This window comes from Cricetulus griseus, chromosome 5 (genome assembly GCF_003668045.3).
Source record: "Cricetulus griseus strain 17A/GY chromosome 5, alternate assembly CriGri-PICRH-1.0, whole genome shotgun sequence".
Taxonomy (NCBI): domain Eukaryota; kingdom Metazoa; phylum Chordata; class Mammalia; order Rodentia; family Cricetidae; genus Cricetulus; species Cricetulus griseus.
Genome location: NC_048598.1, coordinates 35374910 through 35395450, shown reverse-complemented (window position 1 = coordinate 35395450; position 20541 = coordinate 35374910). Strand labels below are relative to the sequence as shown.

Sequence of the window (20541 nt, the reverse complement as noted above, 5' to 3'; positions counted from 1 at the left end):
GTCACAGAGGTGACTAGACATTGAGGTTCTGTGACAATACAGAACACTATTGTTTGGGAACAGGAAAAAAAAAAAACCCTGCTGAAGGTGAAGCTGACATTCAGAGGCAGCCTCAATGCATCCAGACATGTGGTGAATAAAGCAGGTGATGAAGCTGGAGACACGTGGTCCAAATTAAGAGTGATTATTAAGGAACTTCACATTATCTTCTTATGAGACTCAAAATGATTTTTTAAAAACCACTCTGTAAAGACTTCAAAAGACTGTACAGGCAGTTGCCAGGATACCAGCAAAGTCTCTCAAATGGCTGTGCCATGGAACAGTACATGTGCTAGCAACTTGTAAGGCTCATTTCTTTGGGCAGGAGGCTGAACTACAGGTCTGTGATACCCCCTCCAATGCGCAATCCTCACACACATAGTCTAACCCATGTACACAAGCACAGCCGGTCCTCCCGCCACACTGTGTGGAGGGATGGGCACCTCAGAACTTGGAAATGTCACAGAATGAGTACATGTCCTTACAAATGATCACATAGTATTTTATTTCATCTAAAAATATACTGTTAAAGTATAATGATGGAGCGGATGCTTCAGAAGCCAGCTTCTGGATCCTTAGTAGCCGCTTAGTAGTAATAGAGAGATTAGTACTTCCATTATGGACTCTAGTCTATAACAAGGAAAGTCACTACTTGTTAGACAATAAAGCAACTGTACCAAAGAATACTTCTAATTAACTTAAAAGCTAAAAGAAAGGAAAATCTTGGCCAGGCACGGTGGTATCTTCTGTGATCCTAGCACTTGGGAGGCATGGGCAGGAGGTCAGTCAGGGGTTCAAGGCTAGCCAGGCTACATAACAAGTTCAAGTCCAGCCTGAGCTACATAGCAAGACTCTACGTCTAAAAAACCCAAACCAGTGACAATAAAATCTTATACAGAATTTTTGCTAGCATAATTAAAACATATGACTAACTCAGCAAATATGTTTTAAAATGACTTTTGAAGTTTCAAAAGGGAATGTATTTTCTCCTTCATACTTTTGACCCTTGAATTTGTACTAGTATTGAGTTCAAGGGGAAAGAAAGCTAATTATTTTAAAAAATCACAACATACAGAAAAGTTACAAAAAAGAAAAAAGAATAGTCCAGAACTTTCAGAAAAATACAACATGGGACTGGGGTGTGGCTCAGTGTGCTGCCACTGGGCAAGGCCCTGGATTCCATTCCCAGCACAGAAACAAAGCAAAACAAAATAGCAACAAAAGATATGAGCAGAAAGCATAACAAGATTATCTTTGGGAAATAGGTATTTTCTCTCTTTCTACTAGAAATAACAAAATTTATTTCTCCCCAGTTGCCACAGTTAGCTAGCTCACCTAACAGTGTGCACGAAAAACTTCTAAGACACGGGTACTGAAATGATTTCTTCCTAAGTGTTTTGGCTAATTCATGGTCAAGATATGCTTAGTCTCTCCTTGGACAGAATTAAGGAAACAAACAGATAAAACTACCAAAGCTTGAGCTGAGATAACCCCCCAAAAATCGGCCATTTACCTCAGCAATTGGTCTCCTTTCTCTCCCAAAGGAAACAAACCAAAAATAATAACTTAGTGAGCCGAGCCCAGCTTCAGGTGAGCCATTTGGAAAGGCTGGAGTGGTTCAAACAATGTGGCTTAGATATATTCAGTAACTGCTGAAGACGGCTGGTCAGAATCAGGAAGAACATCCATTCCTCATCGGCAAGAAAGTAGGCAGAGCCCAGGCTTCTAAAACACGTACTGACAAGTCCAGGAACGTGGCCGGACATAATCCAGAAAGGTGGGCTATGATGGGAGAAATAGCAGAAGAACAGTTTATTTGTGTTCACAGTCCATGTGACTCAGGTATATGGGGTAGGTAGCAGCTGAGCGTTACATATATTATACTTCTTTAAACCGGCCCCCAGCATTTCAGCGACCTTTAAAGTTTGAGAAACTCCCTCACTCAAAGATGCTAAGATGTTTTCCACCAATAACACCAATTAATTCAACTGAGAAGCTCTGTAAGAAGTTCCCTAAGTTCAGGAAACACCATTCAGCTCCGTGGACCATGGATCAAATGGTAAAATAGGCACAGTGTCTCTTAGCATCTTGACAACTTATTTTAGCAAAATTCAGTTTCAGTTTAAAATATAAACAGAGGTAGGACTAGGATAATAAAGCATGTGCACAGGGCTAAAACACAAGGTTTTAAGTTCATGATCTACTTCAATATGAAGTACTTTGGAAGTTCTAAAACAGGGATGATGGAATAAGAATTCAAGAAGCTTCCACAGCAAGTGAAGCATGCAAACTGGGTCTCAGTAGGGGAATAAAATCTGGCCCGTGGGACCTGAGTATAAAGAACAGCATGACCAGGGACAGAATCCAGAGCATCAGATACACAAAAGGCTTCGACAGGAAATAAGGAGGGGGAATTGAGGGTGTGACAAAAGATAGCATATGCAGAGGTCTATGGGGAGACTCTTAACTCAGCTGTGGATATCCACACTCAGTTATGGTTCCTGGGAGAAATACCCAGGAAAGATATATCAAGAGGGAATCTCAGCCTCATACAAATTGGAGTTATCCACCTATAGGTTAAAAAACAAACACACAAACAAACAAACAAAAAACCTAAGAACAAACAAAACCCAAACATAACCACAAGGGGGAAAAAGAAAACGTGTGGTAAATTCAAGGGAAACGCAGCCCCAGACATACTGGTCTTCCGACATTTCTTAGAAAAGCTTATTACTTTTGGGGGGGGGGGAGATAAAAAATATCCAAGTTTTAGAGGAAGGGATGTAAATGCCATTGGGAAAACCCTGGAGATACAGAGCCACAGCGAGGAGAAGCAAAAAGAAAATGAAGGACCAGGGAGAAAATGAAGAAAGACGAGGGATGAGCAGCTCAGGAGAGCAGTCAGACTGGGAAGTAAACTGATGCTCATGTCCTACCTCCGTCCTTCCAACTCGGCCTCACACTCTCCGCTACTATCCACCCTCCGTAACACCACCCCCCCTTACATCAGGGGCGACACCCAAGCTGGGCTGGCCACTCACATTTTTCAGAGGACAGTGCTGGCGGGCATACCATTCTTGAGAATAAAAGCACAGAATGACTCCATGGCCCAGGAAGAGAGAAGCCCATACCATAATGTTCCATATTGGCCTTTTCCGGCTGTCATTAACAATAAAGTTAAAAGCCACTAAAGTGAGAAAGAGAACAAAAATACAATTATCAAAACGCAGTCCACCGGGGATGAAGGCTCAGACACAGGCCGTGGCTGAGTTCCAGCAGTGAGCATCAGCCATTCATAAGCATCTTATATCCTACTCAGTTACTCTACAAGTAAATAATGCTTAACTATTGAAGTTATCAGTCCTAATTAGCAGGAAACCAACAGTATTCAGAACAAGTGAAAATACATTTCAGGAATTATTCTTATGGGTTCCTCTCTACACACTCAAACATGGACCTGTTTTCAGGAGTTGCACAGTGATAATGTTTATGATTGGTCCCCAAGAGGCTACCTAGTTCACATGCTCCCTCTAGTGTGTAAACATCTGTAAACACAACTGCATATAACTATTCAAAGTCAGTATTCTGACCACCTACTAAACCAACTGCCTTGAAATGGTATTGGCATCTAAAGTGATTTCATAGTTTCCTTCCTGTTTCGCTTTCTCCTTTAGTGTAATGGCCAGTACCCACAGCAGGCCAAGTCACTCACTTCCAAAGAACATGAAGAGTACAAAGAGCACTGGGTAGAAATAGCTCAAGCAGACAGCGAGGGCGTATTCATGCACTACAGCTGACAAGGCGAAGACAGCCAACATGGCGGCAGATTTGAACCTCTTCGAGAAAAACTAAGGTACAAAGAAAATATCAGAGAGTTAGTAACTTAAAAAAAAAGTAAGCATGAACAATGAGACATGATTACCATGCACTAAAGGCACCTGCCTAATTATATTTGACTTTCCAAGTCTATTCCTTAGGTTAACCCAAATCTATTACAATATTTATAAAAACATGCACAATACTCTAGTTTGGATATGAAGTGTCGTGCCTGAAGGTTCACGTGCTGAGGGCTTGATTTCCAGGTTGTGGTGCTATTGTGAAAAGTTCTAGAAACATTACTGAGCCAAGTTTCATGTACTGCAGGCCAGTCTTGAACTCCTGATCTTTTAGCCTCCACCTTCCAAGTGCTCACACGACCACATCAGGCTCAGATTTCAATCATGAGAGGGACACTGTATAAAACACAGGGCAGGCACCCTTTCCAGAACTAAGATTTAAAAACAAGAGACTTGCCTCAGCCCAACATGGGTCTTCAAGGTGAGTAAGAGAATTCAGTCTGAATGCCTGTTTCCTTAGGAAGTCATCAGTCACTGAGTGGATGATTTCAGAGACACCAGTGTTAACCAGAGGTACAGGCTGTGTTTATTTACTCTAAATACATTATTCGCCAAAGTCTGGCTCCCACCTAGTCTTAGGTTGGGGAGATGTAAATCCACAGTAGCTCTCTACTTTTTTGTTTGTTTGTTTGTTTTTCAAGACAGGGTTTCTCTGTGGCTTTGGAGGCTGTCCTGGAACTTGCTCTTGTAGACCAACCAGGTTGGTCTCGAACTCACAGAGATCCGCCTGCCTCTGCCTCTCAAGTGCTGGGATTAAAGGCGTGCGCCACCAATGCCCGGTGCTAGCTCTCTACTTTTAACAAAGAAACAAATCCAAATGAAAGTGGGTATGGTGGGCAGGGGCAGGGGAATACTTGCAAATTCCAGGCGTACCTGGTCTATAAAGGGGGGGGGGGGCTCAGAGAGAGCCACTAGGGGGTGAGGAGGATTGAGAGAGAGAGGCTAAAGGGAAATTATTTGTGAGCAATGAGATTCCTAAAGGTCCTTGGTAGATGAATCATTTCAGCTCCTATACAGACCTCTAAGAATTGTGACTTTGTAACCAGCTAGTGAAGTCCAGAGAGAGGCCTGTACCTAACGGTTTCCATGTGCAATACCATTCACAGCACACAGGTTCTTAGATGAGAACTTCTAAGAAAGTTGATAAGAAACTGTAACACCTTCTTCACAGGCAATTAAACACAACTTTTTCCAGCTGTGCAACACCATTAAAAAAAATTTCTTTCATGTTTGCTTGGCTGCCCTAAAACTTAGGATGTAGACCAGCTCAGCCTTGAACTCCGAAATCCACGTGGCTCTACCTCCCAAATGCTGTGAGGTGTGTGCCACCATGCTGGACTTCTTCATAAAGATTAGCTTATGGTATTTCTATGTGTAAATACGTGGACCGCATGCACGCAGGTACATGCATAGGCCTGAGGACGGTATCCAATATCCTGTAGTTACATGTGGTTGTAAGCTGCCCAGTGTGGGTTCTGAGAACTGAACCCAGGTTCCCTGCAAGGGCAGCAAGCACTCCTAACCACTGAGCCGTCTCTCCAAGCCCTTCAGAATAACCATTTCTTATATAACATCAAATAGGTCTTGCTGTTTACCCAGAGGAGGTCCTTGTAAGCATAATAGTAGAGCCAATCATGGACCACCACATTCCAGGTCCTGTAGTAGTTGGAGTAGGATGTAGAGTTCCACCAGTCCTGAGAGAAAAGGAAAGGTATAAAATCACACACACTGTAAAACCCCTGGCCATTTCCAAAGAGCATACATGACTGACAGAGAGCCCGAAGGACATTATGATAAAATTGTTAGTTCCCACACTGATGCTAGAAATCTCAGAAAGCACGTGAGCAGTTAGTAGTCAATACTAATGCATATTAGCCCTATACATAGGTTAAGGCTCTGGGTGCATTTTGTCTCATTATCAAATAAGTTATGATAGAAGACATAGAGCACACAACCATTTACATCTAATGTTTACCTCCACAGCTATCAGCAAACTTCCGCTCCACCTTGTTAAACACAAGAGAACTGAGCACACATGCGAGCAGGCTGACTGGAACCTTACAACACTTAATTATGAAGGGAGTGAGATGGTGGTTCTAATGTCCCTTTTGTATTTTTTTGCTCCCAATTTGAAGGTAAGACTAATAGAATAAGACATCCAAAATCTTCCATCCACATTTACTGTCTTTGAGAAAGAACAATAAAACTTAACACGGCCAGCTTTGGAAGTCAAAGAATACCATTTGAAGCAGAAATAACACCTTTGAAAATGAAGGAAGTTATTTCCCTTGGGAACTGCTCTCCAGTCAAAACAGACTAACATGTTAAGGCTACTTTACAAAATCCAGCAGCCAATTTGAAATGCACCTCGAGGAGTCGGCATAATGCCCTCTGATAAACACTTCCCGCCACAGTCACCAGAACCTCACAGGATCCAACAGAGGCCATATGCTCTTTGTGGGGTTGGGAAAAAGAAAGGCCAAGACAAAGTTTTACTCTACTGTAGTCCAGGCTGGCCTGGAACTCATGGTAAAATTCTCCTGCCTCAGCCTCCTGATTGCTGAGTTTACGAGTATGTAACAGCACTCATTTGCTATCTTAAGGGAAGAGGCGTCAGAGGGTTATGATAACTACACATGCATGTATCAGAATTTCAGATTTAACATTGGTAAAACTGGGAGAGAAGAGAAGAAAATTATCTCATGGTATTTGTGTCAAAAGCTGGCAATACTAACCAACAAAGCTGAATACTTAGCATTATGGAAATAAAATGGAATGTAAAGGCAGGCAGGGTAGCTCAGGAGGGCACAGTGCTTGCGGCCACGCCTGACAGCCTGACTTCCGCCTCTTGAACACACATGCACTCCTGCTGCATGGGTGCCCCACCCCAACCCCAATCACTTCTTTCTTTAATTGATTAGAAATGCCAGGCATGGTGGCACACATCTTTAATCCCAATACTTGGGAGGCAGAGGCCGGCTGATCTACAGAGAGAATTCCAGGACAGCCAGGGCTACACAGAGAAACCCTGTTTCAAATATATATATATATGTATATATATTTAGTGAGAAGGTGAGAGTAAGTATACAATACCTTATAAAACATCCTGTCACCAAAGCGTAGCATCTCAGCAAAGGCATTGAGCCAGCAGTGCAAAAAGGCAAAGAACGTAAGGAACAGCATCAGTACACCTGAAAACAAGAGTGACAATCTGAAGTCTTTCCAAGCCACTCACATAGCCAGCCATCATCAACAACACGCCAGCGTACGTTTAGCGGGATGCTGCCGCAAAGCCTAAGGGTATTCCAGCTCACCCATTCCAGAGGTCATACAGCACACCTTGGAAAGGCTAGGGTTTGGTTTTTGTTGTTGTTATTGTTTTTTTGGTTTGGGTGTTTTTTTGTTTGTTTGTTTGTTTTTGTATCCTTTAAAATATAATAATATATTTCTATGTAATTTTAACAGAAAATAGATGATTCCAGCCTGTTTTAAAGAAATGCCTGGATATGCTGCTAAACTTGGTGCCCAAGACCCTTTAACTCTCTCTGGGTGCTGCAAACATCATCTACAATTGGACTTCTGCCATTCCAAGAGGTTACTCCAGGGCTTGCTATCTGTCCTTCTGTCCAAAAACCTTCCCACTTTTCCCAGACAGTATTTTTTTTTTTTTTTACTTTTCCCACATATTTTTCAATGCCTAATGCTAAAAGTCTACAAGGCCATTCTATTTATACAGTACTTTCACACTATACTGTAAAATACTCATTGCATATCCACCTATTTTATTCACTTGCTCAAAAAAAAATTCATACAGTGTTTGCTGGACTATAAAGGGTAAACTAAAATGTCTGTGATTCCAGTCCCAGGTGATCCAATACCCTCTTCTGGTATCTAAGGCCACTGCAAGCACATGGTACATATACATTCAGGCAAATAATACACACAAAATAAAAATAAATACTCTTAAAATATGATCCTTAATCTCAAGGAGTTTTCAGTCAAGTGAGTTAAATTACAGGTGTGTGTGTCTGTGTCTATCCATGTTATAGGAATATCTAAAAGACAGAAAAGGGCCGGGCGTTGGTGTCGAACTCCTTTAATCACAGCACTCGGGAGGCAGAGGCAAGCAGATCTCTGTGAGTTCGAGGCCAGCCTGGTCTCCAGAGCTAGTGCCAGGATAGGCTCCAAAGCTACACAGAGAATCCCTGTCTCAAAAAAAAAACCAAAAAAAAAAAAAAAAAAAAAAAAAAAAAAAAAAAAAAAAAAAAAAAAAGACAGAAAAGGGAGTGGTGACAACAGTAGTGAGTAGAGACAAGAAGGTTAAGTCAAAGAAGCTCTGAAGGTTAAGTCAAAGAAGTTCTCAAGTGCAAGCTCCCCAAAGTAAACACTGTGTGTGCATCATCTACAGCTGAGTCCTCAGCATTGGCACACAGTAGGAACTCATGTGTTACCAGAAAAAAAGTACATGCACTGAAAGAAACTAGGAGACAAGGTATGATGAAAAGCAGAAAGATAAGAAATAGTGGCAAACGGAAACTTCAAAATGTGGCTAGAGCATCCCACGTCTCCTGTTGGTCACTCTGGAAACAGTTAAACCATCTATCTGGTTTAGCATCAGGAGGTTACTGGTGGGTGACTTTAACTATGGGTATCTGATGGCCTGGTGAGATTAGAGATTATAGAGAACCGAATAGGAAAAGGAAATTACACAAATTGTGGACGTCCCACTGCTGGAGGAAACAAACTTAAGTGAGAAGTGAAACTAGAAGGACATTTCACTTCTGCAGCAGACGAAGAAGTGGATATATATGTACAGCTAAGTTCATAGGAAAAATCGGGGAACTAAAGGTGCCTACGGAGCAGCTTCCTGCTCTCTTCCTGACCATATTATATGGATGGACAAGCGAATGAGCATCTAGGTTACCTGGCAAGATGGAGTTAAACACACACAGGACCAGAACACGAGCGCTGAAGGGTTCCTGTTTGATATTCCGGAACAATGGGGCACAGAGTCTCTCAAAGATGTAGTATACATAAAACAGACAGCCAAAAACCTGGAACACAGCAAAGAAACAATGACAGCTTCATAAAGAAAGAGGGAGGCCATGTGTTCCTCCAAAAGAAATAGACATACAACTAATGTTTACATACATTTATTTCATTTAACCCCAGCCTATAGGAAGTCCACTCCTTCAGAGGGATACTCAGGCCTCATTTCTACCATGGTTTTCCTAATCATTCACTAAATGACTCTTTTGTCTTTTTAAAGATCATATCTTGCTGTGTAGCTCAGGCTGGCTTTACACTCAATAATCCTCCTGCCTTAGCACCCTGAGTACTGGGTTTACAGACGCATGCCACCACACTTGGCCCAAGTGGCATTTTTAGAAGATGATCAAAGAACCTGTTTGTGAAACCTAGAATAAAGAAAACTCATTTTATGATTCTCAAAATGAATGAGGAAAAAATGGGGGATTCAAAGCAAACCCAGACACAAACAGCCCCACCCAGAAAGAGAGAAGGAAATCTATCTAGGTTCTTACTCATACAACCAAACAGAATGACTGTAATTTAAAGACTCCCCTTTAATGAAGAAAATGACCTTTAACCCAACAAAGCACACACATCGCCCTTACTGGAGTAGCTTTAAAGGTTTAGTCTTGACAGAAAGCATTCTTTTTTTTTTTTTTTTTTTTTTTTTTTTTTCGAGACAGGGTTTCTCTGTGTAGCTTTGGAGCCTATCCTGGCACTCTCTCTGGAGACCAGGCTGGCCTCAAACTCACAGAGAGCTGCCTGCCTCTGCCTCCTGAGAGCTGGGATTAAAGGCATGAGCCACTAACACCCGGTGACAGAAAGCATTCTTGAGGAGCTTACTGACATAATTTACCAACCTTATTTTTGGAGGCAGGGTCTCACCATAATAGAGTCCTGGTTGATACTAGAATTCAGAGACCCCCCTGCCTCTGCTAAGTGCTAAGATCAAAGGTGTAAGCCACCATCTCTGGCTCAACATTTTAAATAGATTAAAAAAAAAAAAAATCCAGGACTTGGGAAGCAGAGGCAGGTAGACCTCTGAATTTGAAGCCAGCCTGGTCTATATAGTGAGTTCCAGGACAGCCAGGGCTACATAATAGAGAAACCCTGTTATGGGGCTGGATAGATAGATCAGCAATTAAGAGAAAACTAGGGGCTCTTCCAGAGGACTCTCATTCACTCCCCAGCACCCACACGGCAGCTTACACCTGTCTGTAACTCCAGTTTCAGAGTTTCTAACACCCTCACACAGATACACATGCAGGCAAAACACCAATGAACATACAATAAAAGTAAACTATGTATTTTTTTTAAAAAAGCCCATTTGTTAATAAATAAAAATCTGTAAATAAAATAAAATGTATCAAGCTGGGCAGTGCCTTTAATCCCAGAACTCAGGAGGCAGAGGCAAGCAGATCTCTGTGAGTTTGAGGCCAGCCAGGTCTACAAAGCTACACAGAGAAACCCTGTTTTGAAAAACCAATAAAATAAAATAAAATAAAATAAAATAAAATAAAATAAAATGTATCTATCGCTAACATGTTAGGCAGTTTTTTAAAAGTTACCTGTAAAAACTGGACAGCAACATAGCCCCATCTTACAGTAGGAGTCCTGAAAAGAGGAAACACAGGTTCTCTAAAATAGGCAATAAACTATTTCTATTTTGTCCTTTAATCTACAAGGTTAGTAACCCAACAATGTTTTTCTACACATATAATTTACAGAAAGGAATAGCTTAACAGGACACTGTGTGCTTGGCATGCCATGAAGCCTTGAATTCCAACCCCCACCACCTGCAAAACTTTAACATCAAAATCATAACAAAATTATGTCATTCTATCAAGAATGATTCATTAGAACTAGTCTACTAGAAATGACCACTCATGGCATCCAATTTTTTCTGTAGCCCTGTATGAATTGCCCTCCTTCAAAGCTGTCCCCTTACTTTCCTCCCCCTTTCAAGGTTACCTCGGATAGCTGTCACGGTAAATAAGTGTAGGAGCAAACAGGAAGTACAGGTACTGGTTGACTGTGGGTACTGGAACTGTGCCTAAAAAAGGAAAACTACTAGATTACAAGATCTTTGACTTCTCCCAGCCAACAAGAAGAGCCAAAAAAAAGGAAGCAAAAACAGGGCTGGCCTGGCCGTTGGTGGTGCATGCCTTTAATCCCAGCACTTGCACTTGGGAGGCAGAGGCAGATGGATGTATGTGAGTTCAAGGCCAGCCAGGACTACACAGAAAAACCCCTATCTCTGGGGGGGAAAAAAAAAAAAAAAGAAAGAAGAAGAACCAGGAAGAACAGCATGACTTCTTGGCTCCTGTTTTTCTTCCTGGTTTACTAAATTGACTTGTTATTCATGCAATAAGCCAGTACTGCCAATCTCTCTAAGCTATTACTGTGACTAAGATAAAAATTCTAGGATGGGAAGCCATAATTTGCAAAGTAAGCAGACACAGGGGGAGTGAGGCTATGAACATTCAGTGAATGCTAAGTTATAGGAGTCTAAAGATAAATTTTTGCATTGTAGATAAAAGGACAAAACAGAATAGTCAGGAAATAATGAGTCTTCCAAATCAATATGGATCCCATGCACTTAGAATAAAGTATACTCTCTACAGAATACAACATCATCCCAGCATGAAAAAAAGATGAAATATCCCATCAATAACCCTTTATGGGAACAGAGTTACATACTTGATTTTTCCTTGGCGGCATTTAGTACTCTAGGTACATTCTCTCTGACAAACGAGTGAGCCTTCATTACCATACGAATCTGCCAAAGGAGAGGGGAAGTGAATTTACTGTGGCCATCTTGTCTTCTATAAGTAACTCCAGAACTGAACTGGGTAATATTCACACAAAACTTAAATTTTCACATTCTAACTCAAGTTAGCCTTTATAAAGAGGAAAAAACTTCCAAAGAAGGACATGTAATCACTTACATTATTTGGTACCTATCAGAAGTATTACAGGTTTATTACAAACAAGAAACTGAGAAGTTAGAAATATATTCAATGTACCTCAGTGGCAGAGCTCCTGCCTAACAGCCCAACCCCGCCCCCCCCCCAGCACTGCAAAAGACATGGTCCTTTCCATTAGTCAACACAAGCCAGAAAACTCCTGAGAGTGCAGTACAAACAAATTAAAACGTATCTCTCATTTCAACAAGCAACAGGATGACATGGTAAGTTCAGCACTTCAAATGTGGACTTTTTCAACTACAAACGTATAATCTAAATGACTTTTAAAAGTATTTGAAAACATTTTTCAAAAATAATTCAATATAATTTATTTCAGATTCAGATAACTGAAGTAGAATGAATTTTTAAAACGATAGGACCCAGTTAAACACTTCAATAAAGCCAGCATGGTGGTGTACTTATAACCCCAGAATTTGGGAGCATGTGGCAGGAAAATTAGGACTTGGTATACATTAGCTCCTGACTCAAAAACCCTTCAGCTCTACAGATAATGGTATGGAGATACATATGATCTTATATATCCAGGGCTAGCATCAGTTGATAACAGCATCAGTACTAGATCATTATTATTATTATTTAACTAGGCATATATATCATTATCCCCAGTAACACGCCAGCCCTCACCTGTTCAAGTATAACAATGAACCGTGAGGCTGGGGGCAGTGTGTATGCTAACACAACATACGTTGGTACAAAACCTAGAATTCCAAGCTGGAAGACTAAGAAGAAAAAGCCGTGGCTAAGGGAATAGATGAGTGGATGAGAAGTCTTGCTGTAGCCATGGGCCCAACGTTGGAACAAGAAATAGGGAATTGAAAGTGTAGACAGGAACATGGCCCACCATGTCCAAATAACAGTAGGAAGTTTGCCAAAAGCATAGGCCAAGAGATTGAACTCAAGTACCAGCCTGTGGGGAAAAAACAAAAAGTAAATGTCTGATACACAATGGATTTACAGAACTTAAAAATTCTCTCTCTCTCTCTCTCTCTCTCTCTCTCTCTCTCTCTCTCTCTCTCTCTCACACACACACACACACACAGAGCTTTCAACTTTTAGAAACACAGCAACATGAACATATCAAGTCATGGGTATCAACATGTCACATGTGTTTCGTATAGCACTGTTCACAACAGCTAAGTTACTGAACCAATGGTACAACATCAATGGAGGACTCGTAAGAAAAAATGTGATTTATATACACAGTGGAATTTTTTTCAATCTAAAGAATGAAGTTGCATCATTTACAGGAAAATGAGTACAACAGGACATAATCTTTTTTTTTATTCTTTTATTAGTTCAAATTAGGAACAAGCTTGCTTCACATGGACATAATCTTATTAAGGGAATTATGTCAACCTGATATTTATTTATATTTATATTATGTGTTTTCTATCATCTGTGGGTTCTAGACTTTATAGACACACAAGATCGTGTATGTACAGACAATATGAAAAGTAGAGCAAATTGAAGAACTAAGGGGACTAAAGAGGAGGGCAGCCTCCACATGGGGAAAATAAACTCAAGAATATTATATACTTGCACAAAATGGCCTTATGTAGCCCTGTAAAACAGAGAGAGCACACTTTAAGAGAGTCGTGAATATAGCTCAGTTGTTGAGCACTCCAGCACTGCTGACCAGGAATGGCGGTACAGACCTGTCATCCCAGCACTTGAGAGGTGGGGGAGCAAGGATCGGGAGTTCAAGATCACCTTCAGCTACGTAGTAAGTCTGAGTCTAGCTGGACTACTTTCTCAAAAAAAAAAAAAAAAAAAAAAAAGATGATGATGATGATGATGATGATAATGGTGAGTAATGAAACTTTTTTTCATTTACTTTTTGGAGAGAAGAAAGTCATCATCAACTCAGCTGCCTTGGAATTTTTTTAATCAAATGAGAACAGTCAACTTTTCACACATCAACTAGCCAGATGCCCGCTGTCTTACCTTCCTTCATCAATGTAATCTACCACAAGTGTGCTGAGGATAAAGAGGATGAGGAGTGCAATGAACATGTGGTAAATAGTTCTGATGTGGTCCACTTCAAACAGCTCACTGGAAATGCAAATCAAACAAATCATAAGTTAAGGTATTTAATTTTAAAGTACCAGTATAATGAAGACACTTTTTAAAGCAGTTCGCAAGATGTCTACTCTTTGAGAAATCTCTTTAAAAACTCAAAAAAGCACAATATTAAAACTGAAATATACAGAAATTAAATGATATAATCAACGTAAAAAATAATGGATTCTCAAGCTTTCTTTCCACACTAGGATACTGACTCACAGAAAACAGCACAGCTACGTCGGAGGAGCAGCCTACATCTGGAAAACCCACTGACAGCTGTTTGCTTTGTGAGCAAAGGTGGGTCACAGTAGAGAAGGAAGACCATCTCTATTCCAAACCCTCCAGAAAGCCTGGTTTTACCAGCTCACTTAAATCTGTCTTCCTTTGTGGATGATGGTAGCCAGCTACCGCCCACCAACCTAAACCTTAACCATTCCCAGGGCCTTCTACTTTCTGCTGGCCTACAGTTCTACAGATTAGCTGTTTGCCTTTTAACAGAATGACCTTCTGGGTGACTCTTCCTCAGTCAGCATCTTCTGTATCCAACTGAAATAAGTGTTCTAGCCCTGGCTTTGGGAAGTGTATACAGCCTTCTCACAACTCTAGAGGGTCTAAAATATTCTTAAGCCTCTGTATAAATGACCTTCAAAACCAATAACAACCTAGCTAAGTCATTTCCTTGGTCACGTTTCCTTTTTTTAAGTTCGAGTATATTTTAATTGACATTTTTCCTCTTCTCTTCTCCCTGGCATTTTCTCTCCCTTCCTTCTCTTTAAGGAGGACTGAACTCTGGATTTTATGTAAGCCTATGTAAGTAAGCACTCTACCACTGAGCTATAACCCCCTTCATTTTGTTAAATTTTCAACAATGCAATCCTTATGTTAAAATGTTTAAATAATGATTCCTTGTTCTTTGTAAAAAGCCTGCATTTTTCTCCAGATTATAAATTTTGAAAGATCACTCTCCTGAAACTAGAACACACAGCCCAACTGCTTTAAAATACAACATGAACAGAATATAGAAAATTCTGCCCTTCTCATTAAGTTAGAAACTATACACCAATTTGGCTTATAAATTAAGTTTTGATATAACAAGGTTCATTTTTAAAGGAAGGCACATTACAGCACCTGATGTAATTTTCATCAACCCAATGCCCTGTACTAATGCAGGTCAATTTTATCAATATCCCAATGAATACCTTAATAAGCAGGTGACTTATAAGTGACTAACAGAAAAGAAGAAAAAACAGCCAACTCCCATCCAAAATACACCTTTTGTTTTTGGTTTATAAATCAAGTCAGCACAATGCATTCAAAGCATGCAATTTTAAAGAGATTAGATGAGCATGGATTTTTTTTTTTAAAGTAACTTTGAGAAAACTATCAAGAATCTCACTCATGAAAATATACACATATTAAGAAGGCAGCTGTGGTGGTTTGAAAGAAAAGAGTCCCCAAAGGGAATGGCACTATTAGGAGGTATGGCTTTGTTGGAGTGGCTGTGGCCCTGTTGAAGTATGTTTCTGTGGAGGTGGGTGTTAAGGTCTCATAGATGCTCAAGCCACACCCAGTGTCTTAGTTCACTTCCTGTTGCCCGCAAGTCAAGATGTAGGGCACTTAACTACTTCTCCCACACCATGCTTGCCTGCATGCCATCATGTTCCAGGATGATGCTAATGAACTAACCCTCTGAACTGTAAGACACCCCAAGCCAGTTAAATGTTTTCCTTTATAAGAGTTGCCAGTGGTCAGGATGTCTCTTCACAGCAATAGATCCCCTAAAACAGCAGCAATTCCAAAATTCTCTCCAAGTAGACTACTTCTGCTGGATGAACAATCGTATATAGCACAACTTCAAAGAATTTGTCACAAGATATATACCTGGCTTAAGTCAAACTTTCCCAAAGAAAGAGAGATAGGCAAGAAGGAACACAAAAACATCACAAAAGTTCATAATTTATAAAAACTTGGAACAAACTAAAGAGATAGACAGACAAGACAAGACAAGACAAGACAAGACAGACAGACAGACTAAAGATTCTATAAATCATGACAGTTCTTTCTTTCCTAAAATCAAACTGATAATTAACAAAAGCAAAAAATCACTCACTCTAACAGAGACCGCCTTGAAATAAAAATCTTCCCTTTTTCTGGAGGTGCTCTCAGATCTCTGGAAAAGAAAAAAATTACAACAAAACACGGGTAGTGGAAGTTAGATAAGAAGCTTAATCCCATAAGCAAGAAGGTGCTCGCCAGCAACTGTACTGGCTAACATTCCTTGACTTCCTTTCCCCACGAATCCAGTATTATGCTGAGGGTTTTATACATGTTATCTCACCACTCCTGACAGTGCTGTGCATGAGGGTGCATGTGTACTTACTTAGGTAGGAGCTAGGTCAGACACCTAAATAAAGCACCTGAGTTTCCATCTCCAGCCCCATGGAAAGACAGTTCCTGTACCACCCATCCTGAGAGACCCTGAGGTGATGCACAGTCCTCCACAACACTGGACACGGCTACTGACGTGTCCTCCTCACTGGACACTGCTACTGATGTGTCCTCCTCACTGGACACTGCTACTGATGTGTCCACACTGGACACTGCTACTGACGTGTCCTCCTCACTGGACACTGCTACTGACATGTCCTCCTCACTGGACACTGCTACTGATGTGTCATCACTGGACACTGCTACTGACGTGTCCTCCACACTGTACACTGCTACTGACGTGTCCTCCTCACTGCCTGATATTTGTTTACTTTTGACATTTTCTTTAATTACTATCTGGAGGAGGATGGCACACACATGTACAGAGATCAGAGGACAACTTGCAGGAGTCAGTTTTCACCAGGTTAAACCAAGGATTGAACTCAGGCTTGGCAACATCTTTCATCCTGTTGTTTATAGAACTCTTCCCAGTGTCACAGAATTTGCAAAACTCCCAACAGCACCCTGATCATATCATCTGCTTTTGGAGTAATAAAAATTCACATTTTAGTGCTCCACATACCATCTTATTTAGAACACTGTTATTAGCTATTGATTCTCAAAACTGTTCTCCAGGAGAGACTGGCAGAAAATCTGAATGGCGAATTAGCACATATTAGCCCTTGATGCATTCCCCTTTAGATACATCCTAACTGCAGGGTACTTTATCACAGAGTACACACTGAAGAGTCTACAACAGACATGGAATGATGTGGTTAAAAGCAAAGACTCTGGAGCCAGACTCTAGGTTAAACCCCCAATGTGGAATCCTGGATAGCTGCACTGGTCTGTAACATGCAGACAGCTGTAGCATCTACCTCACAATGAGGGGCATGGTTTGAAGTTATATACGCACGTTATAAAACCCATACTGGGCCAGTGTGATGGCTCAGCAGGTGAAGGAACTCGTCACCAAACCTGACAACCTTAGTTCCATCTGGGATCCACATGGTGGAAGGAGAGAAGTGACAATCAAAAATGTCCTCTGACCTCTACATGTACACTGTAGACTGCTTGCCCCCACATATACATACATACATACATACAAACAAACAAATTAAATGAATGCAAAAAAGTTTGAGTTAGTCGGGCAGTACACCTTTAGTTCCAGCACTCAAGAGGCAGAGGCAAATGAAACTCTAAGTTCAAGGCCAGCCTGGTCTACAAAGCAAGTTCAAGGATAGCCAGGGCTGTTACACAGAGAAACCCTGTTTGGAAAAACTAAAACAAATAAAACAAAAATAAGCAATAATTAATGATAAATAAATATTATGATAATAAATAAAATGAACAGAAGCCCAACTCATAATGAAATTCAGCAATGTAAAAGTGGTGACACGGTGTGAGCCGCCGGGGCATTCACTGCGCACCACACTCTGACCACGGGGCTGTGCTGGAGGAGATGTCTAGGCTAAGAGACAACAGCACACATACTCACTTGGCTCTGTGGTTGTTTTTCATTTCTTCAAGAATGGAGAAGGTTGTGAGAGCACACCCACCATTGTCCAGAGATGCAGACTTTTCAATGAGATTAGTCACAAAGTCATCAAAGTGACAACCAACTTCCTTCAGAAACAGTGGCTTCAATTCCTGAAGTTTTAAAACAAACAAAGGAAAATGTCCGCACATGCTTGTGGTCACTGGCATTTCTCTAAGGAGACCCCTTAAACAGAGCTGGTTGATAAGAAGCCACACTGAACAAGTGAATTCCCAGGAGAAAAAGCAGAAATAATTTCTATAGTTGACTCTTAGTTTCAGGCATGGCTACCAAAAACACAGGACTAACATACACCCTGTTGAAAATGTATACGCTCCACCTTTTCTTCCACCCAGCCCCACCCCGCCCCCTCAAAGTTGCTATGTAGACAAATGACTTTGATCTTCCATCCTCCACCTCCAAAGTGCTGGGACCGGTCACATGCCACCATTCCTATCGATATGCAAGTCCCCAAAAGATACTGATGGAAACCACCTTGCCAATGAAAATCTACAAAGGACACTGGCATCAAAGGTACACAATGGTGAAAATGAGAGACCAAGGCAGAACAAGTGTGAGGCCACCTGGAGTAAGACACTGCCCCAAACACACACACACACACCACAGCAGATAAAAATGAGACCATTGTTGTCAGGCAGTGGTGGTGCATGCCTTTAGTTCCAGCACTCGGGAGGCAGAGGCAGGCAGATCTCTGTGAGTTCGAGGTCAGCCTGGTCTACAAAAGCTAGTTCCAGAACAGCCTCCAAAAGCCACAGAGAAACCCTGTCTTGAACCCCCCCAAAAAAACCCCAAAAACAACAATAAAAAATAATCAACAAAACAAAATCATTCTGCATCATAGCTACATTTACATAATATTTATTCCTATCTATATAACTATGTATTTAGCTAACCATAAATTATGAAATAAAGGTGGTGGTGGTGCATACCTTAGACCCCAGCACTCAGGAGGCAGAGGCAGGCGGATCTCTGTGAGTTTGAGGCCAGCCTGGTCTACAGAGTGAGTGCCAGGACAGCAAGGGCTGTTACACAAAGAAACCCTGTCTCAAAAAAGAAAAAAGAAACCCACCCAAAACAAACAAAAAAACCCACCATGAACATGTATATGTACCTATTTGTATATCTAAATATTGTCACACATATTCATAAAACTTTTACAAGTATGTGCATGTGTATATGTGTATATATACATATATATGTATAAAATCTTATACAAACACATATGCACAGCCATATGAATTAGTGCACACATATAATCCAAACACTCAGGAGGAGGAGGCGGGAGGATACTCTGTCTCAAAAAAAAAATACATAAATAAAAAGCATACACAACTGTTATTGTTTTGGGCTTCTAGCTGTTCTTAATATTTTAAGGTAAATACTTATAACTTTTGAATATCTTTATATAGTGACTACTTCTACTGCCGCTCTCTGTGTGGGAGGGAACAGAGACAGACAGCTAGTGGAGGGGTCTTCTCTTACCTTCCATCTTCTCCTAGCACAGGAAACTGCTATTATTTAGAATTCAAAATCTAAGCACAGTTGATCCAAATAAAGTGTGAGTAACCTGAAGTGGCACAGCGTTAGTTGGGGCTTTCCTGGTGACTTGATCTCTCAAGCTTGTATCTTTGTATTAACTCCATTCAGACAATGGACCCTGAGGGATGGACGGATGCAGAGGTGGGAGAAAGACGATGACTAGAAAAGGAAGGTGTTTAGATAATCAAGTAATCACCCCAGAACTTGGGAGACTGAGGCAGAAGGATTGCTGGCCATTCTGTATGTATCCAGGCCACCCAGAGCTACAGAATAAGACCATGTTTGAAAACAACAAAAAGCAAATGAAAAGAAATCCAGCAAACAAATGCACTGTGTTTTGGGGCTCACATGAACCTTCTATTTTTACAAGCAGCTGAATGAGATGACCCGAAAAATTCCAAGAATGGGGAACAAAGATCCTGTGGTTAGGAAGGAACCTACATAATAAAAGCACAGATGCTCAGGGACTAGACAGACACTCGGATAGGTCTGGATGGACATTTTAGGCTCAGATTTACAAACATGCTCAGATCCACAACTCAGAAAGCTAACTTTTCTAGAAAGGACTTCCAGGCAGAAGCTACATTGGACTGAGTTCTGAAATGAGAAAAGAGCAGAGTCATTTCTGGATGAATCAAATAATTCTTTCAAAGGCTGAAAAACTTCCAAGTAGGCTGGGAGAAGCAGCACAGAGCAAACCAATCAGGGCACAGATCTTTAGCATCTCAAAAATTCACATGACTTAATCACAATTTCTTCAAAGATGGCTTTGAGGAAGATTGTGCTGACTCCGCAAGGCCCTTAGTAATCTGGGAATTGTTTGGTTTCTCTGACTCAGTGCCTGGCTCAGTACAGAGAACCTTTCAACCTCACAGAAAGAGGTTGTGGCTTGGAACAGAAACCGGACCCTACTAGACAAAACAAGCAACCCAAAGAACAGGGAGGGTGGGGTTCCGGCTCGAATGCTCCACTGACTAGAAGGACACTCCTTCTTTTCCTT

At 41.0% G+C, this 20541-nt stretch overlaps 1 protein-coding gene across 1 annotated transcript in view; it reads right to left on the bottom strand.

Annotated features, from left to right (window-relative positions):
- Positions 1-521: 521 nt before the first annotated feature.
- Positions 522-20541, bottom strand: part of Soat1 (sterol O-acyltransferase 1) — a gene marked incomplete at its 5' end in the record, with an annotated part of 42546 nt that continues 22526 nt past the window's right edge. The window contains 13 exon segments of the mRNA NM_001246750.1: positions 522-1821; positions 3081-3226; positions 3752-3887; positions 5531-5629; positions 7029-7126; positions 8860-8989; positions 10535-10580; positions 10938-11019; positions 11667-11745; positions 12578-12860; positions 13898-14005; positions 16128-16187; positions 17943-18094. Coding sequence (NP_001233679.1) covers positions 1765-1821; positions 3081-3226; positions 3752-3887; positions 5531-5629; positions 7029-7126; positions 8860-8989; positions 10535-10580; positions 10938-11019; positions 11667-11745; positions 12578-12860; positions 13898-14005; positions 16128-16187; positions 17943-18094 — 1476 coding nt within the window. The 3' untranslated portion in view covers positions 522-1764.